General features: G+C 48.3%; 3 protein-coding genes and 1 long non-coding RNA gene across 5 annotated transcripts; 1 reads left to right on the forward strand and 3 right to left on the reverse strand.

Moving 5' to 3' along the window:
- Nucleotides 1-1,005: 1,005 nt before the first annotated feature.
- Nucleotides 1,006-6,916, forward strand: RMP64 (ribonuclease MRP subunit p64). The gene is made up of 9 exons (XM_085071303.1): nt 1,006-1,174; nt 1,421-1,575; nt 2,373-2,449; nt 2,550-2,681; nt 3,030-3,107; nt 3,988-4,349; nt 5,033-5,094; nt 5,550-5,800; nt 6,251-6,916. Exons 1-9 carry the CDS (start codon nt 1,021-1,023, stop codon nt 6,645-6,647), a joined length of 1,668 nt encoding a protein of 555 aa, XP_084927429.1. The 5' UTR covers nt 1,006-1,020; the 3' UTR covers nt 6,648-6,916.
- Nucleotides 3,030-3,990, reverse strand: LOC146445297 (uncharacterized). Its single transcript, XR_014854453.1, has 2 exons — nt 3,910-3,990; nt 3,030-3,157 (listed from the first exon to the last, which is right to left on the reverse strand). It is a non-coding gene; the product is annotated as an uncharacterized LOC146445297 (long non-coding RNA).
- A 663-nt stretch (nt 6,917-7,579) lies between the features above and the next one.
- On the reverse strand, nt 7,580-9,757 carry TAF13 (TATA-box binding protein associated factor 13). The gene is made up of 4 exons (XM_085071345.1): nt 9,654-9,757; nt 9,451-9,529; nt 8,870-8,967; nt 7,580-8,222 (listed from the first exon to the last, which is right to left on the reverse strand). The coding sequence occupies exons 1-4, from the start codon at nt 9,678-9,680 to the stop codon at nt 8,052-8,054; spliced, it is 375 nt and encodes a 124-aa protein (XP_084927471.1). The 5' UTR covers nt 9,681-9,757; the 3' UTR covers nt 7,580-8,051.
- A 1,847-nt stretch (nt 9,758-11,604) lies between these two features.
- GTPBP8 (GTP binding protein 8) lies at nt 11,605-16,289 on the reverse strand. Of its 2 annotated transcripts, none has more exons than XM_085071331.1 (7): nt 15,955-16,289; nt 15,545-15,643; nt 14,932-15,062; nt 14,497-14,596; nt 13,959-14,077; nt 13,388-13,514; nt 11,605-12,782 (listed from the first exon to the last, which is right to left on the reverse strand). In XM_085071331.1, the coding sequence occupies exons 1-6, from the start codon at nt 16,246-16,248 to the stop codon at nt 13,430-13,432; spliced, it is 828 nt and encodes a 275-aa protein (XP_084927457.1). In that variant the 5' UTR covers nt 16,249-16,289; the 3' UTR covers nt 11,605-12,782; nt 13,388-13,429. The 2 variants fall into 2 exon arrangements, with proteins under 2 accessions (XP_084927457.1, XP_084927450.1); XM_085071324.1 differs by having other exon boundaries at nt 11,605-12,785.
- Between the last annotated feature and the right edge of the window lie 637 nt (nt 16,290-16,926).

Consider the following 16,926-nt stretch of genomic DNA (forward strand, 5'->3'; position numbering starts at 1 on the left):
GCTCCATCGTTTTAAAGGGACATGACTTTATCTGCATTTATGTGAGATTTCTTAAAAGAATACAGCAAATGTGCAACAAAATGGAATCAAGAAGAGATAAGACTGCAAAAAATCGTGCTCAATTTGTTTCTAAAAAATATATTAAATGGGATAGCAGTGTTTGCAAGTGGGAAAAGAGTGTCTTCAAGGGAGGGAGGGAAGGAGCCAGGAAATGTCTTGTACTTGGGGGAGGTGAACTCAGAACACCAGAAAAATCATTTTGATAGGAAAGTATTCCAACAACAGTCATAAACTGCAGCAATCAACTCCATGGGGCACCTGCATCCACCGCAGGCCTGGCCTTGGCCCTTTGCTCCAACAGCAGGGGCTGGGAGCATGGTGGGATCAGGACAGCCAGGCAGGTACCTGGGGTGTGGGGAACAAGGCCCTTCCTTCTCAGATGCTGATATCACAGAATCATAGGAACAGCAGGGTGGGAAACAAACACCGGTGTCAGCTACACCAGGGCACTGAGTACCACATCCAGTCTGTCCTGAAACACCTCCGGGGACAGTGACTCCACCACCTCCCTGGGCAGCCCATTCCACTGGCTAATCACCCTTTCTGTGAAGAAATTCCTCCCCATGTCCAGCCTAAACCTTCCCTGGTGCATGTTAAGGCTACGTTCTCTAGTTCGGATATGAATGGCTCCCGGTGTGAAGCCAATCAAGCAGCTTTTTCAGCACTTTAAGGGGTGTGTGTGACACGGGAGAGCACAGCTGCAGGGATGAGAACGGGGCTCACTCCCGAGAGCATCCCTGCTCCGCCTCACGGAGCAGCTCCCAACGGCCACAGCTCCTGAGGCACACGCTGGAGAACTGCAAGGCTTGGAAAGTGTGAGCAACACTCATAATTTGTACTTATTTCCCTTCTCGCTTGTGGCACTTGGGAATGCAGAGCATCAGCGCCAGGTCTCGAGCCACGACGCGCCCCCGCGGGCGACTTGGTCCGGTCCGCGCCTCTCCCCGCCAGCCCGGCCGGATGGTCCCGCCCGCGCCGGGGCTCGCCGTGCGCAGCGGGAAGATGGCGGCGCCCAGGGCGGCGTGGGACGGGCGGGTCGCGCCCTGGAACCGGCTGGATGTGCCCTGGCCCGCGGGCAGCGCCACCGTGCCGCTGCCGGCCCAACACCCTGCAGGTCCCGGCGCGGCGCCGAGAGGGGATGGGGGTGTTTGAAGCCGCTCTCGGGCGTCTGCGGCGGGTGGTCGGTCGGTGGGAGCCGGAGGCGCGGCCGGGGCGGCGGCGGGCGCTGAGGCAGTGCCCAGTGCTGGTGCCCTGCGCTGAGACCGGGCCCGGCGCTGGGGCCCGGCGCTGAGGCGGTGCCTGGTGCTAGTGCCTGGCGCTTGTGCCCTGCGCTCAGGCGGTACCCGTGTTCCGCCCGCAGTGAGGTGTCTGTCGGTGCTGCGGCGGCGGTGCGACACGGCCGGGAAGAGGCTGTCGGGGCCGGGCCTGGCCGCCGAGGGACGCGTCGTGCGCGCCGTGCTCTACGCGTACCACAGCAGGCTGCTCCGGCACCGGCCCTACCTGGCCCTGCAGCAGGTGAGCACCAACCTCGGCTGGGCAGCTGGGTACTCTCGGCCCTCACTCACCACTCCCTGAAAAGGCTTCGGAGCGGCACTTGGCGCCCGGAGCATCGTGCACGAAGTGTTCCGGAGCAGATGCACATTTGTCCCCTCCGGGTTCAGCCCACTGGGTTTCTTGGCTCTGTGCAGCCAGTGCAACTTCTGTTTTCCAGCCCTGGTCTCTAACCCTCATGCTGAGACCTGAAGTAGGTCAATTCCATGCTTTTGAATACCTGAGTAATACAGGGACTTCATTCTCAACTAATTGTAATAATGGGAGGGGGGAAGAATAATCCTAAAGGCAATTCTATAAAGGTTACTTTGTTAGGTACTTTCTGTTTTAAGATGAAAAGTGAACACCTTGCCAGTTTTCCAGGAAAGGGATTGTCAGCATCTTCAAATAATTGTTTTCAAATAGAGCAGGAATGGTGCTTATGTTCTTGATTTGTTTATGTGTTTTCCTTCTTGACAGCCAATACTAAAGGCCATTGTATACAGCAGGGGAAATCATGCAGCACCATTTAAATATGGCCTACTCTAGTCCTTGACTTAATTCTGTATTTTCAGTAGAGTGACGAAGGGATGTTTTTCATCATCCCTTTTCATCATCCCATAGTGCAGATATAGAAACATCCCAGAACATGCCATCACCCAAACCTGCTGTTTGGGCTGTTAAACTGATAAGGATAAGGTGTCATTTAATAGTGACAGTTCTTAGACCAGGGCACTCAGTCTCTCAAAATACCAGTCAAAGGAGTTTTCTTTTTTTCCCAGGTAGAACAATGTTTGAAGCGCCTATGGAAAATGAATCTGTTGGGCTGCCTGGAAACTCTGCTAGAACTGATTCCCAAGTAAGTGTTGTGAGCCTCTATCTTATACCATCCATTAACTTGGAGCTAGAGGAAGAGGATGCTAGATCATAACCAACTCCTCATCCCTGTATCAACACAGGAGAAATCCATCTGAAGCCCACGCAGAGTGCTTGGTTCCCAGCCAGCCTATACTGGAAACAGTGGCTTTGAAGGTATTGGGAGGCTGCAAGCTCCTGCTACGTCTACTGGACTGTTGCTGTAAAACTTTTCTGTATCCTTTTTTTCACCATAAAAACATTCTTGGGGTTCACCAGTAGCACCTCATGAGATCAAAACTAGGTCTTCTGCAGACCCTGTATTGCTGATGGGCTCAACTGTGCAATTCATACATGCAACTTGAAATTTCTTTGAAAGCCAAACATGCTATTTTCAAGTTATTATGTAGGAACCTCAGGCTGTTGGCTGGCAGCTGTTCTGGCCTTGAGCAATCCAAGGTTTGGATACTCATCTCCCAAATTATTCCAGGATATCGCCTTGCAAATTGCCTCCAGTTAGTGTGCTCAGCAAATCTCATTACATGCTGTTTATTTTTTTTAACCTTAACTGCTTTAATCTTCAGCTTGTCCATTAAACATCTCTGCTCGGAGGAATTCATACTCCTGAACACTGTGGCTTTGGGGCTCCTGAGCCGGCTCTGGTTTGTGTGTTCAAAAGTCTCTCTTGTTTGTGTCTGTCTGCTTGATGTGCCTGTCAGGGAGAAGGGCTTGTAATTAGGCCTTGCTGCTAAGGGAGCTTTATTCAGTTGGGAGCAGGAGAAGGGAGGGTTCCTCCAAGCTTTTGGACTTGATTCTAGCACCTAAAGATTTGTACCAGCAGAGAGAGACTTCTTACACACTCTTATGGAAGGCTGTGTTCATGAATCTCACCAAACTATGCAGCTGTAATGAAATCAACAGTGCTAGTGCCAGCCTGCCCCAGACACTGACACCTGGTACTCTGTGCAGCAAGCAGTAAGTCCTGCTTCATGCTGGTATGGAAAGGCTGGGATAAACATGTTCTCTAATACCACTGAGTTTTCCAGGGAAATTGGTGTTCTGGTCTCTCTCAGTATGGGAAAATAACTGCTGTCTGTAGCTGAAGGAGTAACAGCATTGTGTAAAAGTTCTTTGGAACAAGAAATCTTGTGTCTCCAGGAAACGTAGAGCAGGCAATTGTGTGGCATGAGGCCTGAGTTGGTACAGGGTGCTTTTGGGGAAAGACCTCATGGCAACTGATTTGGTTGTGACCCAAGAACCTGATGAGTCCCAAGTGTGGCATTCAGCAGAACTCTATGGAAGCAGAGGGGCTCTTGATCAGGAATTTATGAGTTAAATTACTCTTACAATATGATCCTGAACAGTTCCTTAAAGCTCAGGTTTAAGGAAAGTGGGGTGATGGAGTGAAAAAAGGTATGTCAGTACTGAGTGGAAATAGGGAAAAGGCAGCTTGGAATCTCTTACCCGAGCTGAAGGTGGTTGTTCAGTGAGCATAGCACAGTGCTGGAGGAGACTCCATACCCTTATGTCTTCTCTCTTCAGGATTCAGTACAGGTGTGTATTGGAGACACTCACGTCCTTGTATGATGCCTTGTGGACAACGCTTCATCTGGTATCTGAGACCCAACAGACACCTTATATCAAGGGGTTTACATTCCCTTCTGATATCAACGACTTCCTTGGAGTTAATGTGTCTTATGAGGCAAAGAAGCAAAAGGCTAAAATGCTTACAACAAAGAAATCTACCAGCTGGATGAAGAAACTCTTCCCAGCCATGCCAGAGGCAGTCTCAAAGGTTGGGAAAAAGAGAAAACCTACGACCTGTACAAATGCCATGAAATATCATAGCATCCCATGCCCCGTGGACATTGGAGAGAGAGTTCTGGTGCCCACAGCCAGAAGAGGTAAAGCCTTGTGCCACAGTGTAATGGTTTCTGACATTTCAGAGACTGACTGCAACTTCTGTCCAACAGGGCCAAGCACTTCTACTACCCACAGTGTGTTTCTAGTACAAACTCCCTTCCTGTTCTTGGAAGAAGAGAATGCTGCATCTGCCCTTGCCTTTATAAAGCTGTGGATAATGTCAGTATCATGATTTTTAGGGGGTTTCTTTTAAGCAGGATACAGCCTGGAGAGAAGCAGGTAATAAATGCAGTATACAGGTCCTGAAAATAGTTATTTGTACTTTCCTGTTTCTGCACAGATAAGGATAGTGAGAAGCTAAGGGCCATGTCTGCAGTCCATACAAGATTAGGTAAGGCTGTAGGTACAGGATGGAAGTATCCTGTGCCTGCTGGTTCTGAGCTGTGCCCAAATCTTCCTCTGCAGTCAGGGCTATGGTCAGTGACTGCAGCCATCCAGTTGTTTGTGTGAAGCTTTTACCCATTAAGTTCTCCTTTGCAGCCATCTGTAAATCTCTGCATCCTCTTCATTCCTTGCCAGCTGCAATGCACAGTGAGTGTAGTCCCCTTGAGTTTGCCTGGAAGTGTTGAGTACAGGTGTGAGCCTGCTGAGAGCTCTGTGGCATCTCTGCAAAGATGTAAAACTTTCTCAGCTTTGTAATGGGAATTCTCCTCTCTCTCTGTAGGGAAGCACCCAGGGTTTGACGTGAAGAGCTTGCTTAGGCCATCCAGACATCCAGCACAAGAGGTTTGTATGGTATTGTTTTACACATTAGGCTGTTTTGGTCTTTTTTTAATGCATTAGGCTTTTTTTTAATATTTAAGACCCTAACACTTGAAACACTAAAAATCCCTGACGGAAAATGTCCCCCTTCTCTTCCTTATTTTTGCTTGTCTACCAACCCAACTTAGTATGAAGCTTTGCACAGAAAATCAGTACTTATATCTGCTTAGGAATTTGAGTTTTTGTTGGTTTGTCAAGTGAAATGACCAGAGAGCAAGTCAGTAGTAGACAGGAATACAAATTCTAATTATCTGCTTCTTCTTTTTGTATTCCACAAAACAAGACTGCTCTTCCCTTTTCCCTTAGGAAACAAGGAATGTTCTCACAAAACCCCAGTGTTCTGCTCCCTTCGAGTAAGAAGGATCACGCACATCATCTTTTTTAAAAGACTCAGCTGTTTCTGTTACTGTTTGTTTCAGGGTCTAAGCATTGCATCAACACCTTGTAAAGCAAAGTCAGCACGACCTTCCTCTCGGATAGCAAAATCACATCATACTGGATCTCTTGTACAGATGGTCCAAACTGCTGCATCATTTGGGGAGCTGTCAGAAGCACTCAGAAAAGCTATTTTGTGGTGCAAAAACAACAAATTCAAATCAGAAGCTTATTTTCTGCGTAACAAGTTGTTGAAGAGCAACAGGCTGCACCACGTGGAGGCTCAAGGATGCAGGTAGTTTTGTATGGGTGTGGAATTTCTGAGTCTAACACTTTATATTTTAATATTAAGTGTTTTGCTACAGTATAGTGGAACATAGTGGTCTAAGCCGTTCTTTTAAAAGTCAGACAGGATCACAGGTTCAGGTTACTGGGTGCTCTGACATGAGCATTCTGTTTAGCTTTAGTCACTTATGAAAGGATTTAAAAGGCTAATGAATGCACAAATACTTGAGAGGGAGGATCAAAATGCAACCTAAATTATCTGCATGTTTAATGGTAACAAGTGTATGAGGCAAGGGCTGTCTTCCTTCAGACTGCCCTGGCTACTACTGTACAAGGTGCTGTTCTATTTCCTTGGTGTGATAAGGAAAATAATAGAGAGGGCTCGTAACTAAATCTCTCCAATCTCCAAATGATTCAATAGCTGATAAAATTCTGTTTTGTGCACCTTCCTCCCCTTAAGCTTGACAAAAAAGCTGCGCTGTGTCAAGACATCTGTCCGTAAATACCTCCTGTTTGGGGTGCAACACATGCGCTGGCCAAAGCGGCACCTCGGGGCAGGGTTCTGCCGAAGGAGGATCAGATCATCTGCACACTTGAAGACAGCTCTAAAGACTGGTGGGAAAAAGCCTCCTCAGCTTTTTGGGGTCTGTGAGAACATTTCATCATTCATCCTCCCAGCTTACCACGATGGGTCTCCGAGCCAGGAAGAACATTCCAACATTGATACAGGCCATGTCAGACTAAGCACAACAGGAACCCCTAAGCAGCTGCTGCTGGAAGGAAGCCCTGGCCCTGTGTGGAAAGAAGCTGCTGAGAACACAGATATTGATTCTATTTTTGCAGCAATAGGTGTCTGACCCTGGACTTGAAGGAGGAAAGGGGTCACGTCATTTTAGTTTTTGTTGTTGGGTTTTTTTTTTAAGTAAACCCCTCTGAACCCTAATGGTGTCTCAGTAACTCACATCCTGAATTCTGTTAAGAAGATAGCAACCACTTTATCATGTTTTTGTAAAAAAGCTTTTTTTTAAATGGCTGGTTTTTATATTTTTAAGGTTGTTCCCAACAGCTGAATAGTCTCCATCCTTTTACCTAGCCTTGTCCACGAAAAGTGACTTTGTTACTCTTACTCAGTGTCCTTCTCTATTGCTCAACCACGTTACATGCCGTTGTCAAATCCACAGTGCAGATAGTTACCATCCACGGCAAAAGGCTGCAACTGATCACTTACTGCTGCTTTGGACAAAGACTTGCCAACACCTTTCCAAGCCTTACATCCTTCCTTCTTACATCCTTCTGTGCTGCTTGTACAGGGAACAGCCTTCATCTGCAGTATTATTGCTTTTTCAGCATTTGTTATCCATGTTCTGACATGAGGAATTAACTGAACCTACCTCCCCTGAGCTGTTCCAGAAGTAGGGAAAAGCACAGCTGTGGCCTGCACCAGTAAACTGATGAATATGTTTATTATTAGTGGTGTCTGCCAGGCTCTTGCTTGTAACTAATTCCCACAATCAGGATCACCAGGAAATAATCAGGAAAAAAAATTAAAATTAAGAAGAGGAATCTGTTTTAGTACAGAGCACCTGCATGACAGTGGTAAGGAAAGGCTATAAATGCAGGTAAATCATGAGTGGGCTAAGTTCAATTTCTTAGGCTTAACAGTGGTAGAAATAAAAGAGCTGTGCTCACTGAGACAGAAACAAAAATAATCCTTATGGCCCATGAAGTGCTAAAGCCCCTGTATTACCCACCTTGTGTGAACTGATCAATGTACATTTAGTTATGAAACATGGGCACAAACATAACTTTTATTCAAAAAGCATATAGAGAGCAAAGAGCAGAACTTTGATAGTAGTTTGGGCTTAAGGTCTTTGTACAGATAACCAAGGTCCGTTTTCTGAGTTTCCTGTCACAGAAATACCCAGTGACAACTGAAATATTTTTAGAGAATCATGAATCATCAGCCCTCAAGCCATCTGATTCAATACAGGCCTACTTCAAACAGACTCCTGCCATTGCAGGAATTTTTAGAGCTCTTTTTCTCATTTGATCAAACGGTATGAAAATATGTTAAGTATACCACATACAATCAGGTAACATTTCAGCTGCTTGACCATGTCTCAAAAAAAGGCTGGGAGTGAGGGCAGACAATTCCCAGCAGTGACCTCCATCCTGGATAACCCTTCCAAACAACACACGATCTTCCTTCTTACTGAGCAGCAGGTGCCCAAATAATGCCCCAGTGCAGCTTGTGCCCAGAATCAAGACCCGTAGTTTGCTTCATCAAAGGCCTTTCTGGCTCGTTTCAGTTCTTCATTCATTGTTAGGAGGTCTTTAACTCTGGCAAACTTCCGGGGGTCCTTCCGTATGAGAAAGACAATGTCCTCAACCTGTACCCGACCCTGCCGCCCGATGGACATGGCCTTGTGTGTCTGTTAAAAGGGGAAAAAAAGTCAGCAGCATTCTTTTGCCATGATTTTTTTTAAGCTCTCAATTCCACTTTATTTCCTGTCACTTAATAATAAAAAAGTAAGCAGCTGCCAAATCTGGGCATCATCAGCCTAGGTGCTGTCAGAAGACAGTGTCGGGTATTTCAATAGGGACTGGCAAGACCAGCTTTTCAAAAGAAATGGGAATGTTTGGATACTTTGAAACAGTATCCAAATCTGGACGAGTAATGGCCTCAGGCCCCAGATGCATTTTTTGTGTAGTGCAGAACTAAGTTCCCATCCATGTACAGACACTGGGCAAACACAAAAAGGTGACAGACTTTCAAAACTAAGCCTTATCATCTGTCAGCTGCACATACAGTGATGCCACAGTGAACCCCAAAGCCAGATGGGTATTTCCCCTCCTACAATAATAATATAAGTGCAATTTAAGGACTTTAGTGTTCTAAATCCACATGGAGCAAGATGCATGGATTTTGCTTTAATCTTGGAAAAACAAGTTTAGCTTTCTGCTAAAGCCATGAGTTTGGGGCCTGAGATAATGCAGTATTTCAGTCAGAGGTATTAAACTTCAGAAAGCTAAAGTTCTGGTGAGGATCTTTTGACCATGCTGTCTAGAGCTGACTTACCATTTCTGTGATAAACTCTATTACCAGGTCCTCAAGAATGTCCACTGATTCTGTGTAAGGGTTCTGGTCGTCCCCAAATCCATACATCATGCACCTTACTGCACAAAGAAACAGTGTGAGGCTTTCACCCATTCCATGCTGCACACACCTTTTAGAGCTCATGAGCCTGCACATTCTTGTGCCAGGATGGCACTCTTGTCTGTTATGCAGGACAATTCCTGAGCAAACATACAGGAAATAAGGAGAAACCAACAACACCCAAGTGCTGTACATACACAAAAGCATATCTGATGAAAGGCTCTTTGAATATTCATTTAGCCTGCAAAGCACTGCACCCTGACGGTGCAGCTGACTTTGGGCACAGCTAGGTTCAGAGGATGCACTAGCAGTATTTTTGGCGGGCTCTACACGGCAGCTTTCTGCGCTTGCAGCCAAGGCACGGAATGAAAGCCGCTGTTTCGCTCAAGAGAAGCGAATGTTGGGACCCCATAGCTGTCAGCTCGGCCTTTCAGCTGAGTGACCCGTCCCCGTTGGGCAGGGCTCTGTAGCCCGGCAGGGCTCTGTGGCCCGGCCCGACTCACGCTCTTTGGAGAACAGCCTCTTCCTCCTGCCCTGCCCGCCGTCCAGGCCCCCGCCGGCGTCCTCCGCGTCCTCTTCGAACTGCACGGGCACAGCGCAGGAGAGCCCGCGGTCAGCGCCCGGCTGGCCTCGGCCCCTTCCCGCCGCGCCCCCCGCCCGCGGCTGGGCTGCGGATCCCCGGCAAGGGCAGCTCTCCGCCACTCACCGGCACGTCCTCCTCCTCGTCCGCCATGGCTGCCCGGAACCGCTGCCGCGGCCCGGAACAGCTTCGCCGGCCGGGAGGGGCGGTGCTGCCGGGAGTGTGAGTGTCTGTGCTGCCGGGAGTGTCAGTGTCTGTGTCTGTGCTGCCGGGAGCGGCTGTGTCTGTGCTGCCGGGAGTGTCTGTGTTGCCGGGAGTGTCAGTGTCTGTGTCTGTGCTGCCGGGAGCGGCTGTGTCTGTGCTGCCGGGAGTGTCAGTGTCTGTGTCTGTGCTGCCGGGAGTGTCAGTGTCTGTGTCTGTGCTGCCGGGAGTGTCAGTGTCTGTGTCTGTGCTGCCGGGAGCGTCTGTGTCTGTGCTGCCGGGAGTGTCAGTGTCTGTGTCTGTGCTGCCGGGAGTGTCAGTGTCTGTGTCTGTACTGCCGGGAGTGTCTGTGCTGCCGGGAGTGTCTGTGTTGCCGGGAGTGCCTGTGCTCGGGGCACCGGGGAATTGCTGTGGTAGAGACAGGGTAAGCCTCCCCGAATCTGCGTATGGCACTCGTTATTGGATTGTCACACCGGCATAGCGTGGTTCGAAAGTGAAGCCGGGAGGTGTCTGGTCCGTCCCCCTGCTCGAAAGAGGGTCAGCCACGAGGTGCGGAAGGTGGTCTTTTCACAGCCCGTCTTTGTGGTTGACAGGGGCTTTTCCTTCCCTTCAGCAAGACACGCTTGCCCATGTTCACAGAATCATAGAATCACAGCAAGGTAAGGGCTTGAATGGACCATCTGATCCCAACCCGCCCTGCCATGGACACGGACACTTCCCACTAGACCAGGCTGCCCAAGGCAAGTCCCCCTCCTTTCTACCTGTACCCATTCTCCCTCGTCTTATTACTACAGTTCCTCACCTCCTCTGGCTTCCCTGCAGGCCCTTTCAGATACCAGAAGGCTCCTATAAAGTTTCTACCTACTGGACAGCCCCAGAAGCCTGTCTTCACGGGGAACATGCTCCAGTCCTGCTGAATTTCATAGTTTCTGTCAGCCCTTTCCTCCAGCTCTCCCAAGTCCCCCTAAATGGCAGCCTTGCCCTTGAGCATGTCAACTGTTTCCCCCAGTTTGGTGCCCAGACACACTTGATAACAGTGCACCTCCTCCAGATTACTCATAAAGGTGTTAAACTGGACACATTCCAGAATGGATCCTTGCACTGTTCCACTCGTAACTGCCCTGCAACTGGAGTATAACCCACTGACTCTGAGCCCAATTATTCAGTTTTTACTGATCTAGTAATGTACCTGTCCAGAATGCAATGTTCTAATTTTGCACACTTACAAAAAGACTGCTTGTGTAGTGCCAAGGTTATGGTGACAGATGAGACCAGACCAGACACAGTAGAGGAAGAAAATAGAGTACTGCTGAAATACCCGGGAGGATGCACAAGGTGAAATCCTTTTCCACAGAGGCTAGTAATCAACATAATTTCTGTAAGTAACAGGTGCTGAAGAGGCAAAGCTTTACAAGGTACTGCTGGGTGAAGTGAAGCTTATACACTGCAAACAACTGAAGACATTTGAATTTAAAACTGAAATGAGTTTACAGTATTCTGCCAAGCCTGGCCATCACTCCTCAATAAGGGGGACAGAAAGGGAGGCCTGAGAAAGGGCAGCTCCTCACTCTGCAACTCAGCACATGCCTCATGAACTTGGCAAAAAAAGTCCAGCAGCATGTCAAAACACCTGCTTACCCAAAGCATGTTCCCATGAAGGCACTTAAATGTTAAGAGCTTTTCTGTTTAAGGAGAGGACTTGATTTAATTTACTGTCTTAGCACAGGGCACTGTCACATTTAATATTCAAACTATGATATTCTCTCCTGCAAATGGTTGAGCAAAATGCAGGAGTCATTCCAGTATTTGAAGGACTCATGAATAAAAATCTTTTGACCAACACAGCAGAAAACCAAGACATGTCCAGAGGCAAAGCTGCTGGAGAAGATGGTACCTTAATGTTCCATGCACACACACCCAGTCTGTTTATACAAATGGATTAACTGGACATATTTAATGTATTTAAGTGGTCAGTTAAAGGTGTCCTTGCACTGTAGGGGGTTGTAATGTAATGTAATTTAGGGTTTTTGTTCTAAATAGGGACTAAAACCAGAACTGCACATTTTTACATATTCAGGGTTATTTTCAGAGGCTTTTCAGTCAAGGCTGAGGCCTTGAAAATTACAGCCTTGACAAGATTGATGCTTTTGGAAGATCCTAGTTTTAAGATACTAAGAAAAGATCCTTCCTGAAGTGTTCACTTTCAGATGTTCCATCTGTACAGCTACTACTGCACTTCTAGGATCATGCTTTCCCCTGCCCTGCTTTGTGCTGTAGCATTTTGGGATTAGAGATAAAATATCAACAAAATTACAGGTTTGATCACTGCTAAAGTGCAGAAGCTAGAGAGCCAAATCTACTGCACTCCTCACATTCTCCAATTCTTATATATAAGCTGAAAACAGATCTTGTCTCACATCTAGTGCATTACAAGAAATTGCATAATGAAAGTAAGTGGTGTTTCTAGTCCTTTTGCATACTCAAGAGTGGTTTAGAAAAGAACTGCCCTTTCTTGAGGTTTAAACGCTTAATGTAAGTAACTTTGACAACTCCATAACCACATCTGGCTATTTTAAGACATGACAAGACTGAGTGCCAGAGTTTGACACAGGCACTTCACAGCTTCAGTCCAAGTTCTCCTGTACACCTGCTGCTATTGATGTCCTTTTGTCCAATTCCATGCCTTGTAACTGGACATTTTCAGGTGCTCTTAGCCAGACACAGCTGCTGTGGGATACAGTTCTCCTAAAGAGTATGGGACCCATCAGTGTTGTGCTTCAGCTGCCAGGGTAGAGCCGATACCAATCATAGATGGTGTGCCTGAAATCTGTCAATTCATCCAAGTGCAGCTGCAGAACTTCATGCTGGATCTCCAACAGAGGTGCAGCACTGACTGATGACAGCGTGCAGCAGAGGGCTCCTCTAGATGTCAGTCTTTTATTCCACTCTCTTTCAAGCCAACAGTGATGGAAAAGTAGATGCCATCCTTTCCTTCATCCTTGTGGAACAGGGACAACTCGATGTCTGCAAGCAAGGCGTGCTATCCTGCTGCACCTACTGAACACACGACACAGGAGAGTCACAAAAGTGAAATACACAGGAAGTCACACACCCTCACAGACATGTTGGCTATTTCCATTCTATATGGCCTTAGAGCAGGTAGGTTGCACAGGTGGTGGTTTTTGGCCCTCAGTATCCTAACCTTAACGCCAGCTGAGAGAAGCAAACCTCTGTATCATTCAGTTCTACTGGGCAAATACAGTTTGCAAATATGTTAGGGCTATAGTTTTTCTTTCCTAAATGAAATGCCTCTTTAGTAATCACATTACTAGACTATCTCTAATATGCTAAATACAGCAGAGCCTAGGCATGTAGTGGTAGCTTTTTGAACATTTCAATGAAGGAAGAGAAAATGTATTAAAATTTCCCTTATCTTTGGCAGTTCTCTGCTTTTTTTCTCCCTAGCACAATCATGTAGGTTTTATGAAACAGTCCTGAATTGATGAACTTTTGTTTCATAAATATTAATTTATTCAAAAATACGTTCTGTTAGTAACTAGGGTTACTAGTTATATATATTAAAAAATACGTTCTATTAGTAACTAGCTCTAGTAACTTGGATTATTTGAAACAAAAACCCCAGACCTCTGGTTTTGTACCTTTTGTTCCAGATGAGCCAAGCAGATCAGCAGTTGGTCTTTTCAGCTGGCCTCTACAGTAGGCAGGTTTCCAGTAACATGGGCTACAAAACACCTGAGCAAGTGAACCCCTGAGAACTCCACAGAGCTGTGGAAACAGAGACATGGACATTCAGTGCCAGATACTGCTGTGTCTTGGAGTGATACAGGCAAACAGGCACTGGCTGTGTTCAGTTACATGTCCCACAGAACACCTTGGGAAGAGCATGCACTTTGGCTATGTAATCCAACAATTACAGCTGCTGCTGTTAGCAGAACTTCAAATAAAATGGCAAAGCCTGCTAGCATGCAGCACAGGGACTGCTGTCCCCCTTGGAGAAAGGCCAAAGGAAGAAGCACCCTTGAAAACAAAACTCCACTCATTTGCAGAGAAGGGGGAAGAAAGAAAGGGACATTTCCCCATCAGCTGCCCACCCTCCATCCTTGGGGCACAGAGAGGTGCTGCCTCTAGAGGAGACAGACCTGTTTCAGGTATCTTACCCTACTGAACTTACAAGAGAAAGGAAACAGCAGCAGTGGAGAGGAGCTTTACCTGACCAGGAAAAGCTGAGGAAAGCATCCCTGAGTGTTCTCCTTTACAAACTCCTGGATCTCCAGTACATTCTTCAACAACACTCCCCTGGAAGCTCGGTCAATTTTTGTTAACACCATCTGCATGGATACAGAAAGGGAGGATTAAAAGAGGAAAGTAAGATTATTTTGCTGTTAACCTGGAACATCTGTAAGAGTCATGGACCATCTTACAAGGCAGACTGAAAACCCTGGGTCATATCTAGGGGGAAAAGGAATCAAATAGAGTTCACCATAACACTTCTATGACCTGCATAAAGGAGTGTGCCTTTTCAAGCTTCTCAAGCTGAGCACTGATAAACAAACTATTTAATAAACCATGCAAAAACCCTCATAAATCCAACTTGTCTCCCTCAAACATTTTAGACCTATTATATTAACAATAAAGGGGGAGGGATTACTGCTTAGGAAGGTCAGCTTGCATAAGCTCAGGTAGAGGGTACACACCATTATAGATTACCTCTACCTTATAACCAACCCAAGAATGAAGCATTACCTACCACATAAGGAATCCCAAACTCCTCCAGCATGTCTACTGCAATGTGATCTGTTTTCTGGAGTCCAACCACACCATCAACTAATAGGAAAGTCCTCTTCAAGCTGCCAGAAATACAAGCAACATTAATTGCCACCATTATTTCATGCCTGCTCTGCTACTTCCAAATTCATAGGCAAAAACAAGTAACATGGGATCTGGGGACAGGAAGAGCCAAGAAAAGCCACACATGGAAAGTGAGGGTCAGCATGGAAGAGCACCTCAATCTTTCCTGCTGTTTTGATCTGTCTGAGCGTGAATGAGTGACACTGCAGGAGCTTCCAGGGAAATAGTGTCAGAACTAATGAATGGAAGCAGCTATCCCTCTGCATTTTCTCCCCTAACTGCATGACACTGTGGGGGCTTTCCCTGTGCTGTGGGGCACAGGTAGGTCCCTTACTTGCGCCGTTCCTGCAGATAGACCTCTACCATCTCCACGAAGTCCTGTGGGGCGCGGTAGCCATATCCTGGCATATCCACCAGAGTGAAGTACTTCCCCACTTTGAAGAAATTCATCTTCTTGGTGTGGCCCTGAAGAGAGGATTTAGGCAAGATGAAGCAAGGGGTTGGTTTTTCAAACAGCTGCTTTAAGCAGTGTATTAGGAGATGCTCTGCAACACATCTCTATACAAAGCCCCTGCCCCCCCGAATGCTTTAAACTATCCTGTCTCCTGCCCTTGTAGCAATCCCAAATGGCTCTTTCTATAAAACAGACTACAAATACCTTAATGGGTCTCTGAGCTTGATTCTTCTTAAAGGGCTTTACAGCACACCTGCTCAGGTTGTGCAGCTCCTTTGTCTGGCTGAAGAGCTAAGCTGGGCTCCTTCCTTCCAGCCTCTTCCTGGGCTAGAGCACAGCTGGTGCCAGCCATGAGCTGATGGCCACCAGAGCTGCCACCTTCTGTCATTTCAGGCTACTCAAGAGCTTGTTCCTTCCCACCTTTCTCAGCCCTATCCTCTGGACTGCTACCAGCTTCTGACCCAAAGGGACAAAAGTTAAAAACATCACTCACCGGAGTTTTTGACACTCTAACTTCCACTTCTGGAGCCAGTGAGAACAAAGCCCGTATTAAAGATGACTTCCCCACGTTGCTTCGGCCGATGAAGCACACCTGCAGGGGGAGAGGCAGACAGGGCACATCTACAGCTGCCTGCCTGTGCTGAAGCCACTCCTTGTCGCTTCCCAGCCCTTGCTGCCGGTGCCCGGGGGCAGCGGTGTCCTGTGCCCCGGCCGTGCCAGGCTGCCGAGTTGTACAACGGGGAGCAACAACAAATTAACCATTCTTTATAAGCCAGCAGTAAGTGCCGCACACGCTGCACAGCGCTCTGACACTGCCGCCCCAGAGCCACACAACCACTCCACCACCCCTTTACCAGCGCAGCGCGGCTCAGCCCAGCCCGGCACGGTCCCGGCTGGCCTGACCTCGGGCAGGGCCGCTGGCGGAGCATGGTCCATGCGCACGGCGGAGCTCACGTAGTCGATGCGGTGCCCGCGGTCGGAGCTGAAGAGTGCCTCGGCGCGCTGCAGGGCGGCCAGCCCGGGCTGGAAGAGGCGGAACCGCGCCGTGTCGGTGCCGGGCGCCAGGTAGCGCTCCAGCTTCTGCAGCGGGAACACGATCCCGGTGCGGCGGCTCCGCTCCAGCCGCAGCACCCGCGACAGGGCGGCCAGCGGCGGCACGGCCCGGCCCGCAGCACCGCCCGCCCGGGGCAGCAGCATCCCGGCGGCTGCAGGCGGGACCGGCCGCCCCCGGAAGGCGGGGGGCGGGACAGCGGGGCGGGACAGCGGGGCGGGACGAGAGAACGGAGAGTGAGAGAACGGAGAGTGAGAGAGCGGAGCGGTGCCCCGGGTGCCTGTGCCTGGGCTGTGCGCCCGCTGTCCCCATCAGCCCCCGAGAGCAACAGCGATCCCCAGCCCCGGCTGGTTAGAGAGTCACGGAATAGGCTGAGTTGGAAAGGACCTACAAGGATGATCAGGTCCAAGCCCTGGCACTGCACAGCCCAATCCCCAAATCACACAGTGTGCCTGAGAGTCCCACGCAGCTCACAGCTGGAGGCAGCAGATTTGCCTGCTTCAAATGACCCTGAAATAGTTACCCCGCCTGGCACACGTTCTCCAGCACATCACGCCCGGAACAGCTGGCCAGAGACAGGAGGGAAGGCAGCAGAGAAACCAGTCGGCCCATTTAACACTCGTCTGCAGGTGTGATGATGAGAACAGAGGTGCCCAGCTCACACGCCAGGGTCCCAGCCACTAATTAAGTCTCTCAATGTGATTACAGAGGTGTCAGGAGCAAATTAAGGTGGTGTAGAACCTTCTGAATACTTCTAATTACAGCAAAGGGTGGGATAAACGAGCATCAGGTAAAACTACATCTAAAACCTGGAGATCGGAACT

Source organism: Lichenostomus cassidix, chromosome 1 (genome assembly GCF_008360975.1).
Source record: "Lichenostomus cassidix isolate B80296 chromosome 1, HeHo_3.0, whole genome shotgun sequence".
NCBI classification, from domain to species: Eukaryota; Metazoa; Chordata; class Aves; order Passeriformes; family Meliphagidae; genus Lichenostomus; species Lichenostomus cassidix.